Source organism: Onychostoma macrolepis, chromosome 22 (assembly GCF_012432095.1).
Source record: "Onychostoma macrolepis isolate SWU-2019 chromosome 22, ASM1243209v1, whole genome shotgun sequence".
Taxonomy (NCBI): Eukaryota; Metazoa; Chordata; class Actinopteri; order Cypriniformes; family Cyprinidae; genus Onychostoma; species Onychostoma macrolepis.
Window position 1 is genome coordinate 7,243,497 of NC_081176.1, and position 13,877 is coordinate 7,257,373.

Below are 13,877 nucleotides of genomic sequence, written 5' to 3' on the forward strand. Positions count from 1 at the left end.
TTAAAATTGTACCTTTTTGGGTACAACAGCTTGTCTCTGGAGCAGTACCCTTAAAAGGACATATTTGTATCTTTTTTTTTACCCCTAATAGGTACATATTAGTACCTTAGAGTAGAAATGCGTACCCTTAGAGTAGTAATATGTGCCCTTAAGGTACTAATATGCACCTATTAGGGGTAAAAAGGGTACAAATATGTCCTTTTAAGGGTACTGCTCCAAGGGGCAAGCTGTTGTACCCAAAAGGTACAATTTTAAACCCTTATTTTTCTGTGTGTATGAGTGTGGACCAGAATGTCTACTTGAAACTGAGCTGCTCATGCCTCACAACACACTCGCAGAAAAAAATGGTGCAAAAGCTGTTGCATGGATGATACCCTTTAAAAACGTTGTAATATGTACCATTTATGTACTAATATATGTACAATCTTTTTATGCACCTTTGAGGTACTATGGTCTCTTGAGGTACAAAGGCCTACATTTTGAAAGGGACAGCGTTTGTACCTTTTTTTAATGAGAGTGCGGTAAGACTGACATTAAAATGAGACTGTAGATGGTCTTTGACATTTGCAATAACTTAGATTTATTTTTTATTAAATTTTGTTTGACTAATCCAATTTTCTACTTGTTCATATTTGCCACAGTCAAATACTACCTATCAGAAAGCATCAATGTTACATTTTTAAGTTAAGTTAAGTCATGATGTATTGTCAAGTATGGTGACCCATACTCGAAATGGTGCTCTGCATTTAACCCATCCAAGTGCACACACACAGCAGTGAGTAGTGAACACACACCCGGAGCAGTGGGCAGCCTTACTGCAGCACCTGGGGAGCAATTAGGGGTTCGGTGCCTTGCTCAAGGGCACCTTAGTCATGGTATCGAAGGTGGAGATAGTGCTGTTCATTCACAATCCCCACCTTCAATTCCTGCTTACGCGAGAATCGACCCAGCAACCTTCAGGTTACAAGCCCGACTCCCTAACCATTAGGCCACGACTACCCCTTTTTAACAAATGTTTTCCAGTTTTTGACTCTTATGTCTTACAAGCCAGAAGAGCATATATAAGAATATATATAAAATATGTAAACATGAGTAAACTAGTGTGCGTGTTTACTAGTAGGGTGGTCAAACTTTGTCGTGGGAGGATTCACACACCAGGTTCAGTGTTATCAGCAGATAGTCTTATTAGATCAGAGTTTTAGCTGAACTACTGAAGAAAATGTGTCACATGCTCCTTTTGTTCTGTTTGTGTTGTTTGTGCAAATTAAAGGATTTGCATTTGCAAATTCACACATAGCCTATTACTGATAAATCTACTTTCGATTCAGGTCTCTTTTCAGTAAGCTTGTTATTATGAGCCAAATATTAAACTATCGAAAGTGTCCAGCAGAATTAAACTTAAACTACTTTTACTTGTCTGTAACTGAGTGCAACATTTTTATTTTACTCTACAAGCAGATAAAACATGTTATTGAAAATCAAATTATTGATTCACATACATCTATCTGTTCATATGTCGACTTTTTTTTTTTTTTTTTTTGGTGTAAGGTTACAAACTGATTTTAGGCTTTCTAAACCAATAAGTGCATTCATCTGTGTAAAATATGTTCATCAAGTGTATTTGGTGAGTCAGTGTCAGTGATGGAGGGAGATTCTGTCACTTAATACATGAAGGCGACAATATTCTGAGGAAATATGGAGGTGAAAAGAACATTATAGCTGAAATCAATGCAAAATATGGATCTTCTTCACATTTGATGGTCCTGATGGGAGATTCACAGACAGACTGAAGCTGGACAATCAAACTGGATCTCTGACCATCACAAACATCACAACTGAACACGCTGGACTTTACGAAGTAAAGATAAGTGGAACGAAAGGATCATTAAAAACATTCAGCCTTTCTGTCTATGGTGAGTAGACTCATAATTTGTTCGTATTGACGTATTCTTGTTTTATTAAAATAATCTTTGGTTCAGTAACAATTAAGCTTAATCCATAGCATTTGTGGCATGATTACCACAAAAATCATTTTGACTCATCAAAAAAAAAATTATAATAATAATGAAGCGCTTACATTTTTTAATGGCATAAAAGTGGAAAAGTACAAAAGTTAAGCTTACATTTTGACAAAAACAATTATTTTATGTCAAAATTAGTGTATTATTTGAGCTGTAAAGCTGAATCGTTGTTAATGTAGTCACGACACAGGAGGAAGACAGAACTGATTCAGTATTGTGTTAAACCAACAATACAAAACATGGTAAGATCATTCATGATTGCTTTGCAGTCAGTTAGTCTGACTAAAGCTGATTCGCTGTGTAGACACGTTGCTCCTCCTTCTCTAATTGCGCTCTTTTATTTACCACTAAAAGTTTGACCAACTTGGAAATACATGAGCACCTGAACAACGGGGAAAGCTAGCATTTGGCCAGCATTTTAAAGCGCAAGATGTTGATCTGTTTGTAAACAACAGTGTATGTTTTCTCTTAAAGGGATAGTTCACCCAAAAATGAAATTTCTGTCACTAATTGCTCACCGTCATGTCGTTCCAAACCCGTAAGACCTTCGTTCATCTTCGGAAACACAAATATAGATATGTTTCAAGGCCCAGAAAGGTAGTAAGGACATCGTTAAAATAGTCCATGTGACATCAGTGGTTCAGCTGTTATGTTATGAAGCTACGAGAATACATTTTGTGCGCCAAGAAAACAAAAATAATGACTTTATTTAACAATTTGTTGTGTGCAACAAGGTGCAGTGTGTTATTTTAGTTTTCTTTGCGCACAAGAAGTATCCTCGTAGCTTAGTAAAATTACGGCTGAACCACTGATGTCACATGGACTATTTTTTGATGTCCTTACTAGGGCTGTGCAATTGATCGCGTGCGATTGTCATGCGCATCTCGTCAGTAAAGCCGGTTCCATGATTAGTATTAAATCTCCATCACCTGCTTTCAGATGGAGCGGCATTTAATACACAGAGCCATAGTTCACAGACAAGCTACGCAATAGCGCATTCATTATCGCAGATGAATCGCCTGGGCCTTGAACGTGTCAGTTGCATTGCTCTCTGTGGGAGGGTCAGAAAGCTTTCGGATTTCATCAAAAATATCTTAATTTGTGTTCTGAAGATGAACGAAGTTTGGAACGAGGGTGAGTATCAATTACAGAATTTTCATTTTTAGGTGAACTATCCCTTTAACACAGAGAAGTTTGAGTTACCGATTTCCGCCAATACAGTCCAAACATAAAATCATTTAAGAAAATATATATAATCATTTAAAGTTACAAGGCCACCATTTTCAATGCAAAAGCTGTCGTGACAAACCTTCAGAACTTATACTTCTAATATTATTGCAGCTGACAAGTTGGTAAAGAAAACAACTAAATGTTATATTTCTTTTCCTCTGCCTTACTAAAGCCTGAAATCTGTTAAGTTTCAAACACTCACAGCTGTGCATATGTTCGCTCATTCATCGGTTTAAAAAGTCATGTGATGTATATGACTTTTAATATAGGCTGTAATCTCATTTCCTCGAGCTGCTCTTCTTGTGCTTCTGTGTTGATGCTACAGTGACAATGTGAAATAATCATTCAGATAACCATCCAGGCAAAGACATTATGAAAGAAAACTTTATTTCTGTTCAATATAGTGCAATTGATCTACAATTAATTTCTACTCTGAGTGAATTTGAAGCAAAATTCTATTATTAGCTTTAAACTGTCGCATTTGCAGGTTCCTAACTGAGTTTGTGTTTTCTTACAGAAATCAAAGATGGATGCCGTGCATGAAAATGTCCCGAAAAACAACAACAACAACAACAACAAAAAAAGTGTGTAGTTGTTTGTCTTATTTTTAGACCATTGGTTTTTAAGCCCTTGTTTCTTGAAGAGATTGAAAATAAAATGCAGTGTCCGTACCAATCCATTTATTGGGCGTTTCTTTGGTCAAAAACAACAAAAATGAAGAAAGAAAAAGAAGCGACTATTTAATTTAAGAATGCATTTTCAATAAAATGCTTGCAACTGGTTTGTAAAGGTGTTTTAGTGCACGTTTTGTCTGTGTTTTCACTGCATTTACACCATTCTGGCCATTAGGCGTCACCAGCGTGTGACATTTGTTCCAGTTCTTATTGATTTATGGTAAAACAAAAAAACTTGCATACATGACTACGAAATATTTATCTGACATTAATAAACCTAATAATACATCTCTGTTGAAGCTATTTAAATATAAATATACATACTGATAAAATGTATAGCCTGAATTGTAAGTCACTTTGGATAAAAGCGTCTGCTAAATGCGTAAATGTAAATGTATATTTAAAATTAGCCCCAGACAAAAAGAAAAGAAAAAAAATGACAAGGGACAAACATCACATAACTCCAGTCCAGAGAAACATAATAATTCAACACCGCATCCAGTTACAGGCACTGCACATCATAAATACTCTCAGCAAAACTTTCAAATAAATCAGTGAACTTCCAGGCATCTCTAAGGCTTGTTTTGTTTCCAGAGTAGCTGGTGGACATATACAAAGCAATGCTATTCAGATGCTATTCGACACATTAGTAACATAATGATTTCAGTCAAAAAAAGTAGAAACATGAGTATAGTGCAGACTATGAAGAGCACTTGTGTTCTTCACTATAAGACTGTGTGAGGAGTGAAATGTATTATGCTTTTCTTGGTGAGGTAATTGTGGAAAACGCAGCCATTGTCTCTTAATAACTTAAAATAACGGATGTGTGGTATGTCTTTGTGCAAAAGATAAGAAAGAAATAATCACTCATTATTCCTGACTAGAAAACTTCAGCAGCTTTGATAAATGCATATAGTGAAAAGCATAAAGCACTTGCTGATTACAGCTCATATACTATTTAAGGCTAAATGTTTTAATTCATTAAAAAATATATATTTTCAAAAATAAAAATTGTTTTTAAATTGAAATTGAAATCCTGGACTCATGACACAATTACTCTGAAGGCAGTTTTAGCAGATCCTCTTCTCTCCATTTTTTTCCTGAATTCTCTTTAGTGTCCCTTTCAGTGAAAGTATCAAAATGACAAATTATGTTACATAGTTTTTTAAGCAGCCTTGTCCGGAGTCTGATTTAAGGATGTTCTGTGTCCCTCAAAGCAATGCCCCTATTAACATCATTATCCTGTATAAAATAAAAAATAAAAATAAATCATAAATGGTAAAAGTAACTGATGAGTCAGTTACACAAACAACAAACATTTTTTTTTTTTTTTTACTTTCCCTAAATACTTAAAACAGTATCTAAAACTGCATCAAGCTGTCATCTTCTGTGTATTACAGAAATACAAATTTGAAGTATTGTGATTTCAATACCACATCTATGCTTGAACTGTTATATTGGCATTTTCTTTTAATTTCTCTAAAAGAAATAGAAATTTAACTCTATTATTATTATTGTTTTAAATTCCTATTTAGTTTATTTAGGAGATTTTGACAATACATCACTGGTGAATATCTGCTTCTGTGGAAATAAAAATAAAGGATAAAAATGTATTCACATTGTACATTAATGTTACACCCTACATTATGAACATAATTATGAGAACCATTTCTTTTAAAGTTTTTTCTTCCCTCAGTAAATGATCAGCTGTATGAAATACTTACATTCTGTGGTGCTCTTGTGTATCTCCTGTGACGACAGTAAATCGATCCAGCAATTAGAGCTGCTGCCGCAAGCAAAACAACAACAACAATTCCTGCTGCAGCAGCTGAAGACAACCCTGAATCTGAAACAGCTAAAGACAGACGGGCATTACTACTATAGTTATACTACTATAATTATAGGCTTATCCATCCAGTATTTAAAAATATACTTTTGATTGATATGTACATCTTTCTGCTTTGGTCAAAAAATTGTATGGCATTGATTTAACTGCTGTTTTTAGCAACAGCAGTTAAAACGTCACATCTTTGTGAACTCAACAGGAAACTGTTATCAGAAAACAATAGTCACAGGGAAAAAATGACTGATAGTATGCACTTGGAATGTTACTAACATTAGTCACGTGTTGCTGAGTCAAAACTTGCTTTTTTAAACAGTCCACACAAAAAAAAAAAAATATATATATATATTATTATTCCTTAAAGAAAATGCATTGAATGACTGAATTATATACTCACCAAAGACAGTAACACTGAATCTCTTCTCTCTGGTGATACTGAAACTGCTGCTGCTGATGATGATCTGTAGTTTATAAAGTCCAGCGTCTGTGGTTCTGGTCTCTTTGATGGTCAGAGATCCAGTCTGATTCACCTTTAGTCTGTCTCTGAATCTTTCAGTGCCAGTGTTACACTGAACATCTGTACAGGTTTTATGGGGATCACCAGTAATTTGAGCGATGAGAGCGTCATTAAAAAACCATGTCATCACATCATTTGGTTTTCTTATTTCACCAGAATCTAAAGTGACAGCTTCCCCCTCATTTCTCTTCACTTCATCATGTTCAACAGCAGGAACACCTGAAGCACAAACCAACAGCTGCAGAATGATCTTTCTGCTGAAAATAATAGCAAACTCCACAACTTGAAAGAACTGGAAAGATGAACGCAACAAGCCCTTTCTTGACTTTTTAAAAATTATTTTCTTTTTCTTTTTTTAATGATGCATGGCTTGTGCTTATAAACACATACTTGTGGTCAAAGATGATTAGGCGTTGTCATCTCCATCTGAGCTCAACCACAGCTTTTTAAGAAAGAAAAAAACAAAAATCATTAATGACTCACCATTGACAGTAACATTGAAGATTTTGTCACTGCCGCTGCTGCTTCTGATGATCTTCAGTTCATAAAGTCCAGAGTTTGTGTTTCTGATGTTCATGATGGTCAGAGATCCAGTCTGATTGTCCAGCTTCAGTCTGTCTCTGAATCTCTCAGTGCCTTTATTACACTTAACATCTGTACAGATATAACTGAGAGCTCCATTGATTTGAGCGATGCGAGTGCCGCTGAAATACCACTTAATATCTTCTTGTTGGCTTGTTTCAACACCAGTGTGAAAAATGACTGAATCTCCCTCCATCACAAACACTGACACTTCATCTGAACCAACACCAGATGCAACTGAAGAAAAAAATTAAATAAACCAAACAATACAATGCTGCAACAATATTGCTGTGAAAATGTTATATCATAAAGATTTTGAAAAGAGAAACATGCCTGGATTCATAAAAAAATATGCTGTTCAGATGTTTTCTATAAAATATTGTTTATATATATATATATATATATATATATATATATATATATATTCCCATGTAAATAAGATTAACGAATTTAGGCTACATTTGACCCGTTTATCTAATAATATCAACATGTACTGACCATATATAATGCCATGCCACGTTTTTATATTGGCCGGATTATTTACAAAGTCGTTGGAACAGACTGTATTTCAGACCCATGGGACTCTTTATATGCGCTGTTCTCACCTTAACCATAACCTGCCACTACAGAGACTATACAAGGTCACAGAATTCGGATTCGGGAGAGTTATTGTAACAAAAGGTCTTACCGTGCTCGAGTAAAAACAAGATCCATGCAAGCAAATTAAAGACAAGCTTCATTTTATCAACTTTCCCCTCAGAAAATGAATACGGATTCTGATTCATAAACGCGTTCTGTTCATCTGCTTTAATAGGTACGCAGTTTTAGCGGTATTAAAAGTGAAAGCAAAATTCAAGGAGCTTCCCTGTGGAAGTTAGCAATTATACAATTGAGGATCTTAGGAAGTGCAGGAGGAGCTCCTCTAGCAGGCAATGTACGGTGTGTGAGCAAAGTGCTAAATGCTTTCTGTCGTGACTCCGGATCCACTCTAGTGATGGAAAGTTCGGCTCTTTTCAAAGATTCGCCAGGCTCGGCTCCCTTAAGAGCCGGTTTTCTGGCGATTTGCGCTACCCTGTCAGATTGTCCTACCTCCCATTAAAACAGTAGGCAGTACAATTCGACAACAAAAAATGCTACCTGTCAAATTATGATTTATTAATGTCTACACCTACCCATACATTAAATATTGTTGTTCAGCATGAGAAAAAAGACGCAATATTTCCCTGGTAGGAAAATCTGACGGGTAGGATAAAATGTCAGGACACCGGCTCTCACGGCTCCCAAATGTCTCTTTATTTAGTATCACTCGGAGCCTTCTATATTTTAGCCCAGTTTAGCAATTGTGATTGGTTTGTGTGTTGGTAAGCAATTAATTTTTTATTCAATTTTTGAATTTTTTTTTTTTTTTGGTAACGAAAATGTAGAAAAATAAGGATTTTATGAAAACAGTAAATAAAAAAAATGCTTACTAACACATAAACCATTCACAATTGCTAAATTGGGCTAAATATAAGGTCCCGGCTGAAGATTCGGCTCTCCCCGATGGGAGTCGGCTTTTCTCGTTCGCTACAAAGAATCGGCTCGTTCGCAAACGACACACTAATCCACTCCCAGAGTTTCTATTTTGCCCAGTGCACCTCGCTCGCTCAGCGTTTCCTATAGCCTTTTACCCTCCCGTCGACTTTCATATAATAATACTTTCCAGTCTTTGGTGGTGACTTTGCAGAAACTCGTAAACGGAGTTTGCTTTTTGTAGCTTTACTTTGTTTTGCTTCTTTTTGTGAAGCGAACTAGATGAAACAAGTGCCTCAATTAATCATTAACGTGACCACGATTTCTGCCTAAAATCTGAGGTATTGTGTGCTAGGAAGCTAAACATATCGTTAAATATACTAGTGTTTATTTTCATTATGGGCTGTGGAAAGATCGATCGACACAAGCTTTTTTGAGACTTAATACTTGACTTAGCTCACTCTGACAAGAGTTATTTTGTTTTCCCGTCGAGGCTCACATACTCCGCAGGCAACAGGCACGAAAATACACCATAAACCTATTTATTATGATCCTTTGCTACACACACACACTAACAAGCCGCACTTAATAGTCCTACTGAACTGAACTAATCACAAGTGTTTGCAAATGTATTGTGGGATTATAATAGAAACAGGTTTAAACACGCAGTAACAGTAGGTCTGGCTGCAGACATGCACTTTGCACTCTCAGACACCCGCACTTCCGCAAGAGGCGTCACTTGCAGTCTTTTTGTTTTTTATTTTATTTAATTTTATTTATTAAGTTTTTTTGTTTTTTTAATTGAATCTCTCAACATTTTACACAAGTAGCCAGGTGGTGAAGGCAATAAAAAATAAACTAAACTGATAAATAACAGATTGGATATTAAAATAATAGTAGATTTGTCTCATTTTAAAATAGTAATAAAAACTGAGATGAAAAATGCATTTTAAGCCATAAATATAAATGTACTATGGTAAAATAAATGTTCAGCGATATCTTCAAAAGACTTTTGAATTTTGGCACACTTTTTTTCTGTATATATACATTTACATTTATGCATTTAGCAGACGCTTTACTTACATTGCATTCAAGTTACAGTTTTTACATTTTATCAGCTCTTGCTTTCCCTGGGAATCGAACCCATGATCTTGGCGTTGCTAGCGCCATGCTCTACTATTTGAGCTACAGGAAAGCATATAATGTTGATATGGTAACTATAGGCTACTGTAAATTTGGTTATGCTAGCATGTGTGGAAATATTTAAACACGTGTGTTACTTTGTGCTGCAGGACCCTGTATGTTATGATGTTAAATTCATTTTAATTGTTTAACCTCCACAGCGTCTTGTCTCCATTGGCAACACGCACGATTTGTGTGGATTGCAAGTGACATTGCAGGCAGTGAAGAGTGCAAGTAGAGATTGCAAGTGACTTTGTAATTTAGTTTATTTTTTTCTTGTCTTCACCACCTGGCTACTTGTGTAAAATGTTGAGAGATTCAATTAAAAAAAAAAAAAAAACTTAACCCCTTAACTGTCACTCACAGTTTTGAACATAGACATTATAGTGCACTATCCAAACTTAAATTTTTATAATTCATGAATGAAAACATTTTGCAAGGTGATTTTGATGTACCATTTCCATGGTAATGCAATGTCTGATTTTAAAATGGGTTTCAAAATATATAATTTCTTATGATTTCTAATACGTAATAGAGAAAAAGGCAACTAAGAAGACTTTCTGTGACAAAGGTCAGAACTCCTGTTATGATGCGTCCCACAGAGTGGACGGTGACATTTAAGAGGTTAAATAAAAAAGACTGCAAATGACGTCACTTGTGGAAGTGCAGGTGTCTGAGAGTGCAAGTGCATGTCTGCAGCCAGACCCTTCTCATTTTAAAACTAAAACAAGGTAAACATAAGGGGAAGGGGGAACAATATGTGAGAGCAGTCTTGTGGAATTACAACATTACATTTCCACCTGCAAGCAGAACAATAGCGTTATTATTTAAACTTTAGTAATCTTTCACTGACAAACACAGTGGTAGAGAAAGACCTTCACTGTAAAAAGTGCTAAGTTTACTTAACTTAAAAAAAAATTGAGGAAACCCGTTGCCTTAAATTTTTTAAGTAAATGATAATTAAAAAAAAAATAAATTAAGTGAATTGTCAAGTTCACTTAACTTTTTAAAAAATATATATTATTTACTTAATAATTTTAAGGCAACAGGTTTCCTCAATTTGTTTAAGTTAAGTCAACTTAGCAGATGGTAGATGTTGTTACTATTACATGTGCACAGTACATTCTGGGTTGATGACGTCAAATGGTTGCACTCGGTGAGCAATTTGCACTTTTTACCGCAACACAGCTCGAAAAATAAAATACTGATACAATACCATATTGTGTGGTTTTTGGTTGTAATTTTCAGTCAAAGGGCGACAAAAGAGGCAATGTAAGACTTCACTGCTTTCCTAGCGATAAGAAGATGAGAAAATGATGGGAAGATGCCCGTGGACGAATAAAACTTCCTAAGGAAGTTCTTTGTATATCCCTGAAGTTTTGAGGCTTTTAGTAGAAGACAGCTACTGAAAGAGCTTGCAAATAGCTGAGACGAGACTCTAGATGCCGTCCTGTTTGGATGTAAACATACCGACGCTTATCATTAACGCCACGGCCACCGGAGGAGTTTCTCAGTGCGGATTTCACTCGATATCTGGGGGTGTTTAGACTTCTTGTGGGGAAAAATCTAAAGTACGGCATTTGATTTAAGCCTATGATTATATCCATATCCACCTGTAAGCTCTTTCAGTAGCTGTGGTCATCATATCAGAGTTTTATTTTCCGAGTTATTCTGTGGTAAAAATAGCAACAGGTAGCGCCTGTAGCTCACCGAGTGCAACCATTTTACGTCATCAAAATAATGGTGTCCCCCATATTCCAAAATATGTATAAAACTGTAAGGGAATTTACAGTTAAAACCCAAGGACCAGGTATGATGAACAAAGACCAGGAGCCAGAGAAGCAATCAATTGAAGAAAGATTTACTGAACAAAACAGTTTGCAGTTTCATCAGCAGAAGTCAGCTTCAACACTCTCGATGGAGTTCGTAGGTCGCTCTGCGTACATGTTCTAGACACCAATAGTTATATTCTAACAGAGGTTACTAATTAGTTCTCATCAATCTGCGTATAAATAACACGGCTTTACACTTTGCAATGGCGTATAATGCATACGCCAAATGCCAATTTTGCGTGCATATGATACGCCAATCCTCCCCATTGATTTCGGTGGAGAGCAGATGCGTCCAAATACCACGCAGCATGTTCAGCGGCAGTGACGTCACCAGCGAGGCTCGGCCCGGTGTTACGAGATTTTCGGTTTCCGAGATTTTCGGTTTCAGTGGGCGGAGCATACATGAATATTAACTAGTTTCCCGGACATGCGCGTGGAACTGACAATTTCAGTTTACGCTCCTTGTATCTCAGCAGGTTTGATGGAATATTTTAAAATATTTTCAGCGTTGTGCAAACGTATGCCTATTTGTTCATCATTTTGTAACGGTTTATAACGTTTTTATTAATTGCACGTTTTGTGCAGTCGTCCCTGACTGAATGATAGCAAGCATTCTTTGTGTAATGTTAGGATAAGCACAGCAAACCTCAGCTAGTTGTATTGAATTCAGTTTGTTGTGCTGTAGCTTAGCTTGCAATGCTTTAAAACTGCTATTGTTATCTTTTGAGTGCAACAGCTGAAATAAACTTGTATCTGTGGACTAATCATTTTTAATCTGCCCTGGTGTGATTCTTCAAACTGTTTGACTTATATTTACAAAATGAACAGGAATCCAAGACCACACACATGGATGAAAGTGTTCCTTTAATACATAAGCAAAATTTTGGATTAAACAAATTTGTATGGACAAAAGTGTATAAAGTAGCCTATATTTGGTACACTGTAAATGAGAAAACAAATAGGCCTTCACGGCATTTTATGGAATAGAATATGCAACTAATTTGATGTTAACAAAATTATTTTATTAACAGCAACTCTCTCTCTCTCTCTATATATATAATTTAATGTATGTCTGTATTATCATTTTTTTCTTTGCACTGGTAGCTCCTGTCACCAAGACAAATTCCTTGTGTATGTAAACACACTTGGCAATAAAGCTCTGATTCTGATTAGCCTACTAAGGCTTTAAGGTCTGTGATGTCAGATTTCAATTTTTCCTCTTCAGTGTCATTTGATCTTTCAGAATTAATTCTAATATGCTGATTTGCTGCTCAAGAAACATTTCTGATTATTATTAGAGTTGAAAATTGTTGTGCTTAATGAAGTGTGGAAACCATTACACAGTAACAAGATTCCTTGATGAACTGAAAGTTCTACAGTATTTATTTGAAATAGAAATATTTTGTAACATTATAAATGTACTTACTGTCATTTTTAATTAAATGCATCCCTGTCAAACAAAAGCATACATTTCTTAAAAAATAATAATAAAATAAAATAATAATAATACTAAAACAACAACAACAACATAGTAATCCCAAAACCTTTGAATGGTAATGTCACTAGTCAAATGCCAGAATCAAGTTTAGAAATATGTTGTTGTTGTTTTACCTCTCTTACATATGATCTTAGAATAACTTTATTATGTGTCATATTTTTATACAGCAGATCCAAAAAGGATATTTACATCACACTCTTTTCTCCTATGTAGTCTTGTTTTGGTGCATAAATCTTCTTAGTTTGTAACAAGAATTCAATAGTGATTCATACTCAAAACTGAGGAAAACTTATATTAATCACATCCTCCATGACTAAATTTTGAGTGTGAATCATTATTGAATTCATATTTTTAAAAATAAAATGTCACTGTCTCAAATAATATCAAACTTCCACACCAACACACATTATAGCAACATCTAGATATCAAAAGATAGTCAAGGCCACAATCCAATCTTTATTCCACTTTATATTTATAGAAAAGTGCCTCTATTTAAAGCCTAATTAATAATGTTTATTAAACTTTATGGCTTATAATGTTGTGCATCAAAATAGATCATGCATTTGTATAAATGATCATCATTGTGTATCATAAGTACAGTGCAACACATGGTCAAAGAACAGATGACAGAGAATAACATCAGTGTAGGTTGCAAAATTCTTCTTAGGCCACTGATATGGTGTTATTTCATTCATTGCCAGAGGATGACCGTTTTAAAACATAAAAGGTAACAGAAGATATAAATAATTGAAATGGTTGTTGGTTCACATGTCTATATCTGCACTACTATTGGAAATCAGTGTAGACATAATCATCCAGGTGTTCTGGGATTCTTGGTTTCACTGTGCAAGGAAACCTTACACCTTTACTTGTGATCATCTTAATTTATATTTGTTTGTACAAATGTTTAAATATTATATATGGGAAACATATATAACAGAGTAAGTTAAGACATGGATCACACCCTATACAAAAATATGTCCACA

The 13,877-nt window shown here is 35.2% G+C and overlaps 1 protein-coding gene across 2 annotated transcripts; it reads right to left on the bottom strand.

Annotated features, from left to right (window-relative positions):
* Positions 1–3,617: 3,617 nt before the first annotated feature.
* LOC131531040 (uncharacterized) lies at positions 3,618–7,870 on the bottom strand. Of its 2 annotated transcripts, none has more exons than XM_058761591.1 (5): positions 7,556–7,870; positions 6,769–7,104; positions 6,166–6,504; positions 5,650–5,780; positions 3,618–5,506 (listed from the first exon to the last, which is right to left on the bottom strand). In XM_058761591.1, exons 1-5 carry the CDS (start codon positions 7,650–7,652, stop codon positions 5,462–5,464), a joined length of 948 nt encoding a protein of 315 aa, XP_058617574.1. In that variant the 5' UTR covers positions 7,653–7,870; the 3' UTR covers positions 3,618–5,461. The 2 variants fall into 2 exon arrangements, with proteins under 2 accessions (XP_058617574.1, XP_058617573.1); XM_058761590.1 differs by having other exon boundaries at positions 3,618–5,167; positions 7,556–7,860.
* Between the last annotated feature and the right edge of the window lie 6,007 nt (positions 7,871–13,877).